At 33.6% G+C, this 14,551-nt stretch overlaps 3 protein-coding genes and 1 non-coding gene across 4 annotated transcripts; 1 reads left to right on the top strand and 3 right to left on the bottom strand.

The window, feature by feature from the left end:
• Positions 1-220: 220 nt before the first annotated feature.
• Positions 221-4,102, top strand: AMS (basic helix-loop-helix (bHLH) DNA-binding superfamily protein). The gene is made up of 8 exons (XM_088498024.1): positions 221-374; positions 950-1,064; positions 1,155-1,322; positions 1,570-1,636; positions 1,750-1,818; positions 1,900-2,832; positions 3,167-3,343; positions 3,885-4,102. Exons 1-8 carry the CDS (start codon positions 221-223, stop codon positions 4,095-4,097), a joined length of 1,896 nt encoding a protein of 631 aa, XP_088354150.1. The 3' UTR covers positions 4,098-4,102.
• A 180-nt stretch (positions 4,103-4,282) lies between these two features.
• On the bottom strand, positions 4,283-4,371 carry LOC148546883 (small nucleolar RNA SNORD36). The gene has a single exon (XR_015900217.1). It is a non-coding gene; the product is annotated as a small nucleolar RNA SNORD36 (small nucleolar RNA).
• Positions 4,372-5,438: 1,067 nt separating this feature from the next.
• Positions 5,439-6,470, bottom strand: LOC107616201 (mavicyanin-like). The gene is made up of 2 exons (XM_021110976.2): positions 6,236-6,470; positions 5,439-5,849 (listed from the first exon to the last, which is right to left on the bottom strand). The coding sequence occupies exons 1-2, from the start codon at positions 6,420-6,422 to the stop codon at positions 5,452-5,454; spliced, it is 585 nt and encodes a 194-aa protein (XP_020966635.1). The 5' UTR covers positions 6,423-6,470; the 3' UTR covers positions 5,439-5,451.
• A 916-nt stretch (positions 6,471-7,386) lies between these two features.
• On the bottom strand, positions 7,387-14,079 carry UBC23 (ubiquitin-conjugating enzyme 23). The gene is made up of 8 exons (XM_016319687.3): positions 13,836-14,079; positions 10,914-12,998; positions 10,471-10,608; positions 9,671-10,114; positions 9,418-9,484; positions 9,191-9,330; positions 8,695-9,006; positions 7,387-8,147 (listed from the first exon to the last, which is right to left on the bottom strand). The coding sequence occupies exons 2-8, from the start codon at positions 12,996-12,998 to the stop codon at positions 7,896-7,898; spliced, it is 3,438 nt and encodes a 1,145-aa protein (XP_016175173.1). The 5' UTR covers positions 13,836-14,079; the 3' UTR covers positions 7,387-7,895.
• Between the last annotated feature and the right edge of the window lie 472 nt (positions 14,080-14,551).

Raw genomic sequence — 14,551 nt, 5'->3', positions numbered from 1 at the left:
ATTAAACCTCTCTCTCATACACCCTCTACACTTCACCTACCATATAGCTAGTAACAGCCATACACACAAGCCATAAAGCTTACAATATATATAAATAAATAAAGAAAAAACACACATTATTCATTGATCTTTGTGAAATAAATTAAACAAGGGAGTTTTGGCATAATAAGGGGGGTGGATATGTTCCAAATTTTGCTATCAACTATTGTGTCCAATTTGTATGGATCTTAGTTTTTGTTTCTCCTGCTTCTTGTTTGTTTGTTATTCAATTTCTCTTCTCTTGGTCTTAGTCAAAGGAATCATTAGTAGTATTCTTAAACACTTTGCATTTGGGAGTTCAAAGAAGGACTTCTACTATCATCTCCTTCCATCAGGTCTATATCTCATCATTCACTCTTTTTAATTAGTGGTTATTTATTAAATGCAAGAATTTATTAGTAAGGATAGAATATTTAATTATGACTCAGTAAATAAGATTATTTTTTATCAATTATATATTTAGAAACGTTTTGCACACAAGAAGCCTATAATTTACATTTATATTTATCAGAATTTTACACTCATAAATCAATATGATTTATACCCATATTTTTTTAGAGTTTATATACGTAAATTAGTAAAATTTATTTATTAAAAACAATTTAATATTTATACTAATTAAGTAATAATAAAAAATATTAAAAATTAATAACTTTTTTTATAAATTATATAAAAATTTTAATTTAACCTTCTAAAATATTTAATTTAATCTCTTTTATATTATAAAATTAATTTTTACCCCCCTAAAGTTTAGTCTAACTCTGCCCTTGCTGGCTGCAAGAGTTTCTCTTTTAATTATATGAAAGTTTCAAAAGTGTAAACAAAAGATCTCCTGATATGTCATGCTATATTTGATTTTTTTGTCTTCTTGTATGAAAACTATATATATGACAAAGTGTTGATTGTGTAGGTGACAAGAACATGAACATGATGATGATGCAAAACTTAACTGAGAGACTGAGGCCTCTTGTTGGATTGAACGGTTGGGACTACTGTGTATACTGGAAACTAAGTGAAGATCAAAGGTTAATTAATTATTAAATAAAACTCTATATATATATAAATGTTCATGACATTATTTGGTTGTGTTCTTAATTCTGTGTCCAACTAATTAGGTTTGTTGAGTGGTTGGGATGCTGTTGTGGTGGCACTGATCAAAACAATAATGTTGGGGAAGACATTCACATTTTCCCATGTAGGGATACCATGTTCTCACATCCCAGAACTAACCATTGTTATCTTCTTTCTCAGCTTCCTACTTCCATTTCCATGATAGATTCTGGGTATGTATATATCAACTCTAATTTTCGGGAGTGGATCCTCTCCGTGAGAAAAATGCTGGATGGTATCCAGTTTTTAATCTAACCATTCATTATTCTCTTTTTTATTTATTTCTGGTCTCACTCATAGAATTAAAGGTGATAGATCACTCTGTATTCTATCAATTGTTAAAAAAAAATCATTTTCCCTATTTTTCATTATTCAATTCAAATATTTATTATTAATAATAATATCTCACTTATTGAACAGGATTCATGCACAGACCCTATTAACAAACCAACCCAATTGGGTCAACTATTCCCCAAATATCTTGCAAGTTAATTAATCTATCTCTTCATCACCATTTATCTTAATTAATTAATTAATTAATTAATTATCCTTGTGATCCAAAATGAAATTCACTAATTTTTTTATTAATATATGGTTCAGGAAACAATTGGGACCCAGGTTTTGATTCCAGTGCCAGGTGGACTAGTTGAGCTGTTTGTAACCAAACAAGTAATTAATTAGTATTCTCTTTGATCTCACATTTTCAATCTTAATCTAAGTTTATTAACTTATTGTATGTAATTAATTAAGGTACCTGAAGATCATCAAGTAATTGATTTTGTGACAGCACAATGCATTGTGTTGGTAGAGCAAGAAGCAGCAAACAACTCTACAAGTTTCAACATGCAATCAAATGTTGTTGGAGATGATAACAATAATAATAATAATAATAATAATAATAATAATGAAAATCAAGTGATGATGAACAACAACAACAACAATAATCAGTTTGTTCTCACAACTGCACCAGAAACTTCACCACATGATGAAATCCCCATCACTCTATGCAGTTCTCCACTCAACTTCATGCAACAGTTCAGAACAATGAATAAGAACAACGATAACAATGGAGTAGCAGCAGCATTTTCTGAAGAATATCAAGGTTCAATATTCCTCCATGAAAACCAAAACAACAATAACCAGCCAATGAAAGCAGCGGCCATGGAGGAAGAAGAAGAAGAAGAGCAGCAAGTGGGGACAAAGGAGAATAACAACAACAAAAATGAAGGAGGAGTTGTTGGTGTTGGAAGGTCAGATTCAATGTCAGATTGCAGTGATCAGAACGAAGAAGAGGAAGATGGAAAATACAGAAGGAGGAATGGAAAAGGGAACCAATCAAAGAACCTTGTTGCTGAAAGAAAGAGAAGGAAGAAACTGAATGACAGGCTGTACAATCTTCGTTCATTGGTTCCAAGAATATCCAAGCTTGATAGAGCTTCCATTCTTGGCGATGCAATTGAGTTTGTTAAGGATTTGCAAAAGCAGGTCAAGGATCTTCAAGATGAACTTGAGGACAATAACAACAATTCCGACACTACTGCTGTTGATCATCATGATAGTAGCAACCAGTTTCTTGATCATTTCGGAGCATCCTATGTTATCCCAAATCACAAGCATATGCAGCAAGAAGCAGTGGATGCCACTACTCTTACCATGGACAAGCAGCACTCCCAACAAATGGAGGTACTGTATCCACGGTCGAAACTCAAATGCAGTTATCTTTTATACGAAGATTGTATTAATATATAATAGAGTAAATATCTTTTTCGGTCCTTCCTTAACCATTTGTCCGATGAACTTTCTACTCCTAAAAAATTTAAAAACCCAAATCAGTCTCTATCTATTTTGATATATGTACGTTCCAGTCTCTATCTACTATGGACCAAGACTAGAACGTACATATATCAAAGTCCATCGTACAAATGGTTAAAAATTGAAGAAGACATTTACTCTATATAATAATTATATATTTCTTTTAAGAGCTCGACACACTAAAGTGAAAATTAATATTGTGCAGCCGCAAGTGGAAGTGGCAGTGATAGATGGGAAGGAGTACTTTGTGAAGGTATTCTGTGAGCACAGAGCAGGTGGGTTTGTGAAATTGATGGAGGCACTCAACACCTTAGGCATGGATGTTGTACATGCCACTGTCACTAGCCACAAAGGCCTTGTCTCTAATGTCTTCAAAGTTGAGGTCAGATACCATTTAACTCATCATTCAAAACAAAATTAGTCAAATATAATTGCTCAACATTTTTTTTTCTATCAGTTTAAACTTGAAAATAGATCAATTCATAACATAATATTAAAAAAAATATTAGTTTAATTCTTGTTTTTTTTTTTTTCTTAACATATCTACTGATTTAAAAAATGTATAGTTTTGCAAAATTTTCAATTAAGTTCCTATATTTTTTTTTAATTGGGTCCCCACACCAAAATTTTTTTCAATTGAGTCCATATACTTTCTTTTCTTTTTATTTGAGTCTCTGCAGAAATTTTTTTTTTAGTTTGGTTCCTATACAATTAAGCCAATTACTATTAAGAAATACCTAATTGAAAAAAAAAATTTGGTGCAGGGACCCAATTAAAAGAAAAAAAAAAGTATAGGGATCTAATTGAAAATTTCGCGAAACTACAGGAACTAACAGAGTAATTAAACCTTTAAAAAATACAGTACTGATTCAATTTGGAAAAGAAACTAAGAAAAATATTGATTATTGTTTGGTTGTTAACAGAAAAAGGATAGTGATATGGTGGAGGCTGAGGATGTGAGAGACTCATTGCTAGAGCTTACAAGGAACCCATCATGTAGGGTGTGGAGTAATAATAATACAAAGAACAATAATCCCACATCGGAGAATTCCAATGGTGTTGGTGTGGGAAGGGATCATCATCATCATCATCATCATCACATGCCCGCATATCATCCCCATCCATTTCATACTTAATTTCATGCCATACTCTCATAAACTTTCTTCTTCTTTTTCTTTTATTATTATTTTTCGTTCACAAATGTATTAGTATTATAATTAATATACTTTAACCATGAACAATAATAATACTAATCAATACATTATAGTTTCACAGCACCATAAGCATGACACACACATATTAACAAGTGATTTTAATAATTTGAGCATCAGTTTTAAAAAGCTCGATTTGAATAGCTTCATGGAATAACCAATAAGCAATTATTCAATTCACTTAATTCATCATCTGCTCAAAGTTTACACTACCCATGACTAATAAATATAAAAGTAAAAAATAGAAGAAGAAAACAATAGATGAGTTTTGATGAATTCAAGAAATTAGAACCTAATAGTTCATTATTTATATAGCTTGCCTTCAAATCTGTAACAGAATTTTTAGAATCAGTTGAGATAATATCTCTTTTCATCCGAACTTTAAGTAACCGTTTCAATTCATTTTTTTTTTAAGTAATATTGTTTTTTTCTTTTAAATATTAGGATAGGCATCGATTGTTACATCGCGCAATGAAGCTAAGTTTCAAATCTAATATAATCTAAACTGGTAATTTAATTTAATATAATCCCAAAAAAATTAATCAAACTTACAATAGTTGAATTGAATTGAATTTTATTTCATCCAAGATTGGATCGAATTTCTTAAATTGATGATAAAATCCAACTCAAATTGAATAATATATTAATTAAATAAATTATTTAACTATCAAACTTTTTTATCTTCATGTCTGCTCATCTATATTATGCGTTTATAAGGTAGTGTTTGTTTTGAGATATTGAGACAGAGACTGAAAGACTGAGATTCATTATCATGTTTGTTGGTTCAGAGACTGGTACTAAAATTTCTGTCTCCAAAATTTCAGTATTTTAGTACTTTCAAAAAGTAGAGACACAGGGGACTAAAACTTTTAGAGATAGAAATTGAAACTTTAATAACATTTTATACCTAAAATACTCTCATTTCAATTAATTAATTCCAATTTTACCCTTTGTGCAAATTAAATTAGAGTTTTATTTTTGTTTCAATTTTTGTCTCCCATTTTACACTAAACAGAATATTGAGATTTATTTCAATTTCTCTCTTAGTCTCTGTTTCTCAGTCTCAATCTTTCTATCTCTTTCTTTCCACCAAACGCTACCTAATAGTACACTTACTAAAATACTAAATACAATCATAATGTTGAGGAAGAAAGAGTATAGAAAAACATGTAGATCAAAACTAGAAAGAAAAAAAAAATAATGTGCAAAAAATAAAGTCAAACCTACAATATGTGCCTAGGTTTAAATTCTTAATAAAAATCAACGTTGAACAATAACACTAATAAATTAATAATAATAATAATAATAATAATAATTCAAAAGGAATAACAAAGCTCCAAACTCTTAATCTTTCGGAGGCAAAACTTATAGAAGAATTATTATTATTATATGAGGGAGTAGGTTCAATATTGTTATGTGGGGTTAATGCATGATCACTGAAATTTGAAGCATGGTAGGTAAGATTGGTTCTTTGTTTAACATCAATTCCAAATCTCATGCCTCCAAGGCAGTGCCCTGCAATGTTGCAAATGAACCAATATTTCTTCACCTTCTTGAGTTCAACTTCATCTTTTCCACTCTCATATTTTGCCAACACTCCATTGCTTGTGTCACATGATCGGAAACTCTCCTCACTTACTTCATACACATTATGTTGCCCTTTAACATACTTGAAAACTAACCACCAAATAAATAAATAAAATTAAGCATCATTATTCTAAAATGAAATTGTATTTACTTTCTAATTTTATATCTTTTTTTTTTCATTAGAACATTCTAAAAATAAAAATTAAAAATAAAAAAAATAAACTAAGCATACCCTACAGATAAATTCAAGAGTTTCTTGTGTGCTGTTTACAACTATATTACTTATATACTAAAAATTAGTCACTCGTATAAAATAGATGTTGAAATATAAAATATACGTTGAAAATAAGATAAATAGCACATGTATTTATACACAAATAATACACGATGACTGATTTTTTTTGTGAATAAATAATATTTTGGTAAATCAGTATACATAAATAAAAGACAATAAATATATATATATTTATATGTACCTAGAAGATCACCAAGAGTAAAATTGTTTCCCTCTGCCCATGAAGCATAATCTGTCTGGCTATTCCATTCATCTTGGTCACCAACAAAATAAACAGTAGCCATGGAAAAGCTCAATAGAAAACCACAAAGCAAAGTGAGAGTAATTGAAAGCAGCAAGGTACAATTCAGAGATTTTGTGCCTCCCATGTTTGTGATTGAACAAGAAGCTTAAAATGTGGAATTGTTATTGATGTGTAGTTGATGTTATAAATTCTATAAACATTATTGGAAGCTTGTCATCATCATTTTAGTTTATACCATGGACCTCATCAAGTGTTTAAGATTATTATTATTATATAGACGCGTGGGATTCAAACTAACTCAAAGATACAATAAAATTATATATGGTCCCAACACAAGGGACTTAAGATTTTACACCTTGAAAGTTGGAAGGGCAATGCTGGCCCAAATGATTATTAACTTCATACACAAGATACCTTGCCCTTGTGTTTGGCCACATAAATAACAGTTGCAACCCAAAATTTGTTCACTTCTTTTCTTGTTTTCTTTAATGGGGGCTCTAATGACAGTTCATTATTGTTGGAACATTATTAAAAAAAAAATCTATTGTTGGTGCACTCCGATTTGTAATTTACTTGTTCATTCTGTGGCATAAGCTTCTTCATGTTTTTATTCCTTTACCAATTTTCCAACAAAATTCAAAACAAGTGTTCCACCTTATCAAACAAATAAAAAAAAAATATATGCAACTTGCAAGTTAGTAACTAGTAGATAATTAAATTTAGCCCCATAAATTATGTAGCGTGACTTTAATTAATTTAGACGACTGTAATTGTGGAGGCATGTGTTAAGAGGAACTACAAACTCAAACATCAATTATAAGCTTTCTATACACCTAAGACATCAAACAAAGTATTTGATAAAAATAAAACCACTTATTAATTTAAAAATCTAACACACAATAATCTGATAAGTTGATAATATAAAACTCTTAAAACTATTATAGCACAGAATTAAACTCATTCCCTCCCTCTTTATAACGTTATATTGAGATATGGCAAAGCATCACCCCAAACAAGAGAAAACCTGCAACACAGGATTTGGTTCTCTTGACAGACAAAGAAACTCTGATTGTAATAGGGAAAGAATATGAAAGAAAAAGAAAGTATTCTTTTTTCTTTTTTTTTTTTTCATTATATTCGATTCGAGGTAACCATTAACCAATCAATGCAAGACAACTAAATGCTTTGAAATACCTGAGAAAGTCCAACCCTGTTCCCCCACATCTTCCCCAAATATAAAAAATAAAACAATTTAAAAAAAAAAAAGAGTAGACAACAACAACAACATTCAAGTTAGAGACCAACATTGCCACCCCTCACACTCCCCAGACCAAAATCAAAATGATATCCGGTCTGCTCTTTCAGTAATTTGCTCCTCACAATAAATAGCTCAACTCCCACCAATTAAGTTCCTTCAGCCTCTGAGAAGCAAACTGTTCTTTTCAGAAAAAAAGAGGAAAGGAAGGTTTCGATTGAACAAGAACAGCACCTGAGAGCCTTTACACTTGTTAGTACCTTCAAGTTTCAATTTTGGGGCAGAATCACCTGAACCTGCTGATTGAGTAGGTGATGCATCTTTTGCATAATCTAATGTATTCTACAACTCTTTCAGATGCTTGAATTCTTCACAATCGGCGCCAACATTGCTCAATGACGAGAAAAGCTTTGGCACTATCTTGGCTAACATCAACTTGAAACCCACAGAAGTTGAATTCTGTTCACTCTTGTCACTCACAGAAGCATCTTTGGTCAATGTGCCAATCAAGTAACCTTTCATATATGCATCACAAGCCTTGAGGATGTTATGACCGCGCTGCCTAAAATGTTCTTTGATGAGCATGTCAAAGTCCTAGAATATTCATCAGTGAGATCACAATCAAATATACTTTGCGAAGTGAAATAAATAAACTACAGTAGCCACAACACTGAACACTTGAAAGCATTAAATCTAGATGATTAGAATTAGTAGATATAGTATGGTAGAGATGGAATAAACTTCCTGACACAGTATTGCCAAAGCAAATCTGTCATTTCAGCCTATGCAATTTGAAATAAATAAATGAATTTTCTGAAGATATTAATATTATTAGTAAAATGTCTGTAGTTGCAATTAGGTAATTTGGACTATTTACTTTTTTATTACTTCTGATGTACATTTGTTTCTAAGAAAATCATGTTCCATATTACACAAATGTAATAGAATTGTACACTGCCAGTGAGTTTTCACTATGAACTAATCAAGGTAGAATGCCATATTGCCATTTTGCAACCTACACATAAATTTTCCATCGACAGAACTTTTTTTTTCCTAGCAAAAACTGTGCTCGCTTAATTTAATAGTGACATAGTAGCAACGTTGGAATCTATCAAATTCAAAGTCAATAGTAAATAAATACCTTGGGGGGTTTCCGCATAAGATACATCATAGTCTTGCAGTTGAGTAAAAACGTATTCTCATTGTATGACAGTGAATTCTTCTCTCCTTCTGCCGTTCCAATCTGTTTGTCATACCCAGCTTCGTTGAAGTAAGGCTTAGAGTTGAGCACCAAACCTTGTAGTGAAACTAGGACTTGAAGGATACTGGAAGATTTTGGATCCCATACTTCATTTCCTCTGCCTGTCCATGTATTTAGAAGGCTCAGGCACACCTTCCCTTCCTCGTACAAATTAGGGTTAATACGCCAACCACCAGAATGATAATATGCTGACTGCATCATTTGAGACCCAGACAAAAAACACAAAAAGACATTTAAGATATCTCCATTTGGACACTAAAGTTGAACAAAATGAATATGAAATTACTAACTAATGTTTAACTATCTTCCAATTGTTTTTGTTTGTGAGGAGGATCATAAATCAAAAAGCTTTCACTTTCAAAATTGTAGTGCTTACTGGTGGCACATCAGGGTACTCTGGTGGAAGGTGAAAATCAAAGAAAAAGAGACCATCTTGGTATGGGGTCCCGTATGGCCCTACAATAACTGCTCTCAAAAGATCCATTCTATCCTCATAAACTCGGACATAGATTTCCTCTGTCAAAACATTTCAACTGTTTACATGTACTGAAATAGGTGTACAGTGGAGTAAGAAACTTGGCAACAGCTAAGAGTCTCACTAACCTGGAAGGTTATTCTGCAGTATGCTCCAATCTTGTTGCACCTTCTTAAACCATTTTCGGTTATTACTCTGAAAGACAATTGTACGATACCATGAACAAAGTTGCATTTCAAAGAATGTGTGGCTTAATATACCTGTGTCTTGCTCAATACTCATCAAAGGAAGACATTTTTAAAAAAAAAGAGTGCATATTCATTCTTTAATTTCCATACTCTAACAGTAATTGAGATATTAGAGATAAAGCGGTAGCAATACCTGTCCATTTGCACCAATAAAGTAATTGTCTGAAGGGTCTGTCGCTATGTCGAAGTGTTTGAAACTACAAATATCATTGTCGCAAGTTGCTGGAGCATCTTCAGTGCTAAGGCTACACTCTGTCCCAAGTGTTTTCAATATTTCAGCTGCTTCTTGAGCAGCAGCTTCTTCATTTATTTCATTTTTATTGCTTAAATTGTCCCCATCATTGTTGAGACATTGCTGAGAACAAGACTCATCACTATGTTCACTTTCACTTTTGGACTGTGAGTCAGCGGAATCTAAGTTCCTTTGGCCCATTGAGAATATCCCCGAGGCAAGTCTGGTGACAAATCGTAAGGCTGCTAGGGGTACAGAAGAAAGTGCAGCAGCCGTTCCAGAATCGTTCTCTCCAGTCTCATCTGCCTCAGAAGTAACACTGCTTGAATTTTCCCTCTCGATATCCTGCACGTCATTGTTTTGCATAATTAAATACATGAGCTAATGGCGTATTAATTTGCACGTCATTGTTCACAATCACTTCATCCATCAACGTTAGACAATGATATATACTCTAGATGCATTAAAGACACGTGAAAGCAGAAGAGCGAACAATATGGAAAACAGACAAATTTTGCATGTTAAAGAACTTTAGATAAATTTTCCCGTATCATGATTTCTCACCATTGAATAGAAGCAACTTTCAGAGAGGGACTCAATCATAAGTACTAGCTGACAGTTTTTTCTTGGGTGGTCCTCTCAATGAGAAACAACTTTAAGACTTACTAATAACAAAAGTATCGATGTAAAAAGAAACACACCTCTTTGGAGTCCTCATCGACTTCCATTTCATCATCATTAACAGTTTCCCAGCTTGCAGCATCACTTAGTTCACTTCCAGCAGCAATTGATTCATCATCATCATCTCGACCAACAACATAGATTGCCTGGGGTCCGACCTGAAAGTAAAATGAAAATGTAAACATAGACAGAAAAGAGAAAGTTCTATGTCACGGTACCCTACCCTGATTCCGGGTGTTATAATATCTAGCAACACTAAAGCACAATCACAAGAAAATATTTTAGTCAATGAGAGTCTCAATAGCCCTAGACATAAAGAATTTAGCAAAGGAACCAGTTTTTCTTGTTTCCACTGCACGAAGTAATGTGCAAGGAGTTTGCAAGTATAGTGTGTTGTGTGATTGCATCATTGTTAAGACGGCATTATCTTCTATCAAGCAATTAGATAGAAACTAAAACATACCGTTGACACCATCCCATCTGCCCAAGTAACTTCAATATCACCATTGTTAAGACCAGTTATATTCCCAACCCAAGAAAGGTCAGAGAACTCTGCACACGTTTCCCCGCCAGATGCATTTTCTGCTTTACTACTACTGGAACCTGTAGGGCTTTTTGTTTCCTTTTTCATCCCAACTTCCTCATTTTTCTGGGACAATTTCTTAGTGGACTCTCCAACAGAATCTGTCTCTATCCAGACAGACACAGGTGACAGCCGAACAACCACATCTCCATAGCAGTAATCATAATCTGGGTGGCCCTCTAGCTCATATACACTTACTCTTTCCTCCTTGTCAAAAACTCTAGGATCTTCTGGACGTTCAACTGGTTTTAACCACCTCACACAAGCTGTCCGCTCCTTAGCATTAACACTTCTAACCACCCCAACACGCCTAGCTTCACAAGTATCCTCACCATCATCAGATGTCTTCTCAACCACATATTGTTCCGAAACAAATTCATGATCACCAGGATTATCTATAGGAATCAGGCTTGTAGAATGTAGTCCACGCTCTATGGTGCCATCCTGCCATGCGACATCAACACGTGTCCTTGTGTTGGCAATCAAAAGAGCTTTCTCAAAATTTTCCTCTTTCTTTCGGGCCCTTTTTTCCTTCCTAATTACAACTTTCCTTATTTTCTTACGATGAAGAGGCCAAGTCTCATGTACCGGATCCTTAGATACCGAGATGGAACTACCACATGAGCTATTATCACGAGATGTGTTACTTACAGCAGCTCCATCACTCCCTCCCAAAGAATTCACTGGATCAAGGTCCATAGCATCCTTATTCCCATTAGATTCCTCAACAGCAGCATCTTCTGAATCACATCCACTTCCTGTTGGATTAGAATCTAATTCATTGTAAACAGAATCATTAAGTTCTAATTTTGACATGCCTTTCTCCATGGAAATTGATGATGAATATGCTGATGAGGGCAAGAGACACCAGTCACCTAATTGCCAATTTGCATGTGCAAAACAGGACAACAATTTTAGGTTCCTTGGACTTTGCTCTTCAGCTGGTGCAGTAGAAGAATACGCCCCATAACCTGCAGATGCCATCCAATAAACAAACACTGACCCAACTGTAACCTTAGTGACAGTACCTTCCAACCGATTTGCTTTCCACAAGCCAGACAGCCATCTTGAATTCTTGAAAACTGATGATGAACTAGCCCTTACACGTTGCCCAGGGTAATAGGGGAAATGCACATCTTCAAGCATATTCTTAGAAATTGGTTTAAGATTCAAAGGATCTGCTTTGGTGACTTTACACACTGAACCATCATCAAATAGGACAGTCACATTATCTAAAACATCATCGATTCTGCCTAGCCAAGGACCAAGCACAACATAATCACCAATAGTAAAGTCCCTAATACGTTTTAAGTTTTTGGATGAGATCTCTTTTATTGTAGATCCATCAGGGGCCAACAAATCCACAGACGTATTCACATCTACCACTACACCGACTTGACCAGTAGGGTCTGAAGCAGCGGCAACAAAATCCCCATGTAAAAATCCACGATCAACTACTTCTACATCACTGAAATTTCGAGTAGATTCAGATTCATCCATCCAGAGTACACGCAGCTGGTCAGCTAGAAGGGCACCAGTTTTGGAGTGTCCATCAGTGCCATTCCTATCTGAATTTTTGCTAGCATTATTATTATTAGCATCACCATTGCTTTCCTCAAGATCATCATCCTCATCCTCACTATCATCCTCATCATCAGTATCGCTACTATCTGAATCTGAATCTGAATCACCAGCAACTTCTGTTACAATCCCAATTGCTCCATTGGTTTTATTTTTAACAACATCTTGCCTGTAAATATGTGGGGTAATATTTTTCTTGGCAGAAATGTCACTAGGTCCATTAACTTCATCACCATCAGTATTACTACTATTTACACTTGGATTGCTAACAGCCGATGCTGGGGACGCATTCATAGCATCACCGTGATTGGATGAACTGCTGGTGCAAGCATTCCCACCAGCCTCATTGCCTCTGGAACACACTTTGTGTTGTTGAACTCCCATCTAAAATCATGATACATCAATGTCAAGAGATAATATTATCTTTAATCTTGCTTAAGTTTAGCAATTGAAAGTTGAAACAAAAAATAACAAATAAAAAGCACTATTAACCCACCCCTAGATCTCTTTCGATAGCATCATCATCGATTACTTTGTGAGCAAGGGGAAAAAAACCTATCCTTTAGCTAGAAAATGACAAATGTAAATGTGCAAGAGGCATTTAATTTAAATAAATTGGTTTAATAACTTCAGTGCTACAATTGAAAGTTATAACAAAATTAAACAGCACACAAAAGGAAAAAAGTTGCCAACCGACTTCATCTTCACAATAACAAACAAACAAACAAACAACATGCACATTCAGGATCCGAAATAACATTATCATATCCAAACAAAAAACATGGTCAAGCTGCCAATCTCAACCCAGTTTGCAAATTCAAATTGGCTTTCACACGGCACCATCAATAACCATTTATTGTTCAATCCGACCACATCTCATTCACCGCAATCCCCATAAAAACCTAAGTTTACCGCCAAAACAGTATTCTATACCCTAATGCAGCTCAAACATAAAAAGATGCAAACAAATAAACAAATTGATCCACAATTAAAAAAAAAAGGAAAAAAGAAAAAGAGACATTCAAAAGAAACACGGGAAAAGGAGCTATTTTTTCAGCTTGCATCGGCGTTAACCCTTCCGAAATAGAATCGGAAATAATTGCAGCAACGAATCCGAATTACAGAAATTAGAAACAATAATACATAAAATAAATTGAATGAGAAAAGGAAGGAAAGTATAGCTATGGGTATCGGATAAGAGAAAGATTGGAAGAGCAATACCTAGAGAGAAGGAAGAAGAAGCTGGGGTATGAGATGAAGAAGATGAAGACGACGACGAACGAAAGAGAGAAAGAGAGAAAGAGAGAAAGAAAGAAAGAAAGAAAGAAAGAAGACGAATATGCGAAACGAAAGACGCAGCAGAGAGAAATGGTATTTTTGTGTTTCAGAGGTATAAGGGTAGTTCCGTAATTGTGCTTCTCTCCGATTGCTTCTGCTTCTATATCCAGCTACCTGGCTGACTCCATCAACACCGTACGTTTTGAATACTTTATCATACACTCCCACACGCACGTACAAATTTATTACTCATTATTTTTTTTTTTAATTTAAATGATTAATTAAAGATAAATTTTAAATAGATACGAAAATAAAATAGAATCAACTAAAATAAAAATAAATTGGCAAATAAATAATCAAATTTTTTTCTTATATATTTGTTTGACCAACTTATTTTTAGCTAATAATAATAACTTTAATGTTCCTTTTTAATTTTTCTTTTCGACCAAAATACATAACATGTTTTTTAAGGAGGATTTAAATTTTATTTTGTGTATGTAGTAATTTATTAATTAGTAATAAATTCTTGCTGATGAATTAGTTTTTAGTTGATCAAATCAAGAGATATTATTTTTAAAAAAAAGACATGTTTTATTCTCCAGCTATGTTATCATGAAAGTGTTTTTGGACACTCACGAAACTTAAAACAAAATTTTGAG

Source organism: Arachis ipaensis, chromosome B9, assembly GCF_059453495.1.
Source record: "Arachis ipaensis isolate K30076 ecotype BB chromosome B9, ASM5945349v1, whole genome shotgun sequence".
NCBI classification, from domain to species: Eukaryota; Viridiplantae; Streptophyta; class Magnoliopsida; order Fabales; family Fabaceae; genus Arachis; species Arachis ipaensis.
This window is presented reverse-complemented; position numbering and strand designations above follow the sequence as displayed.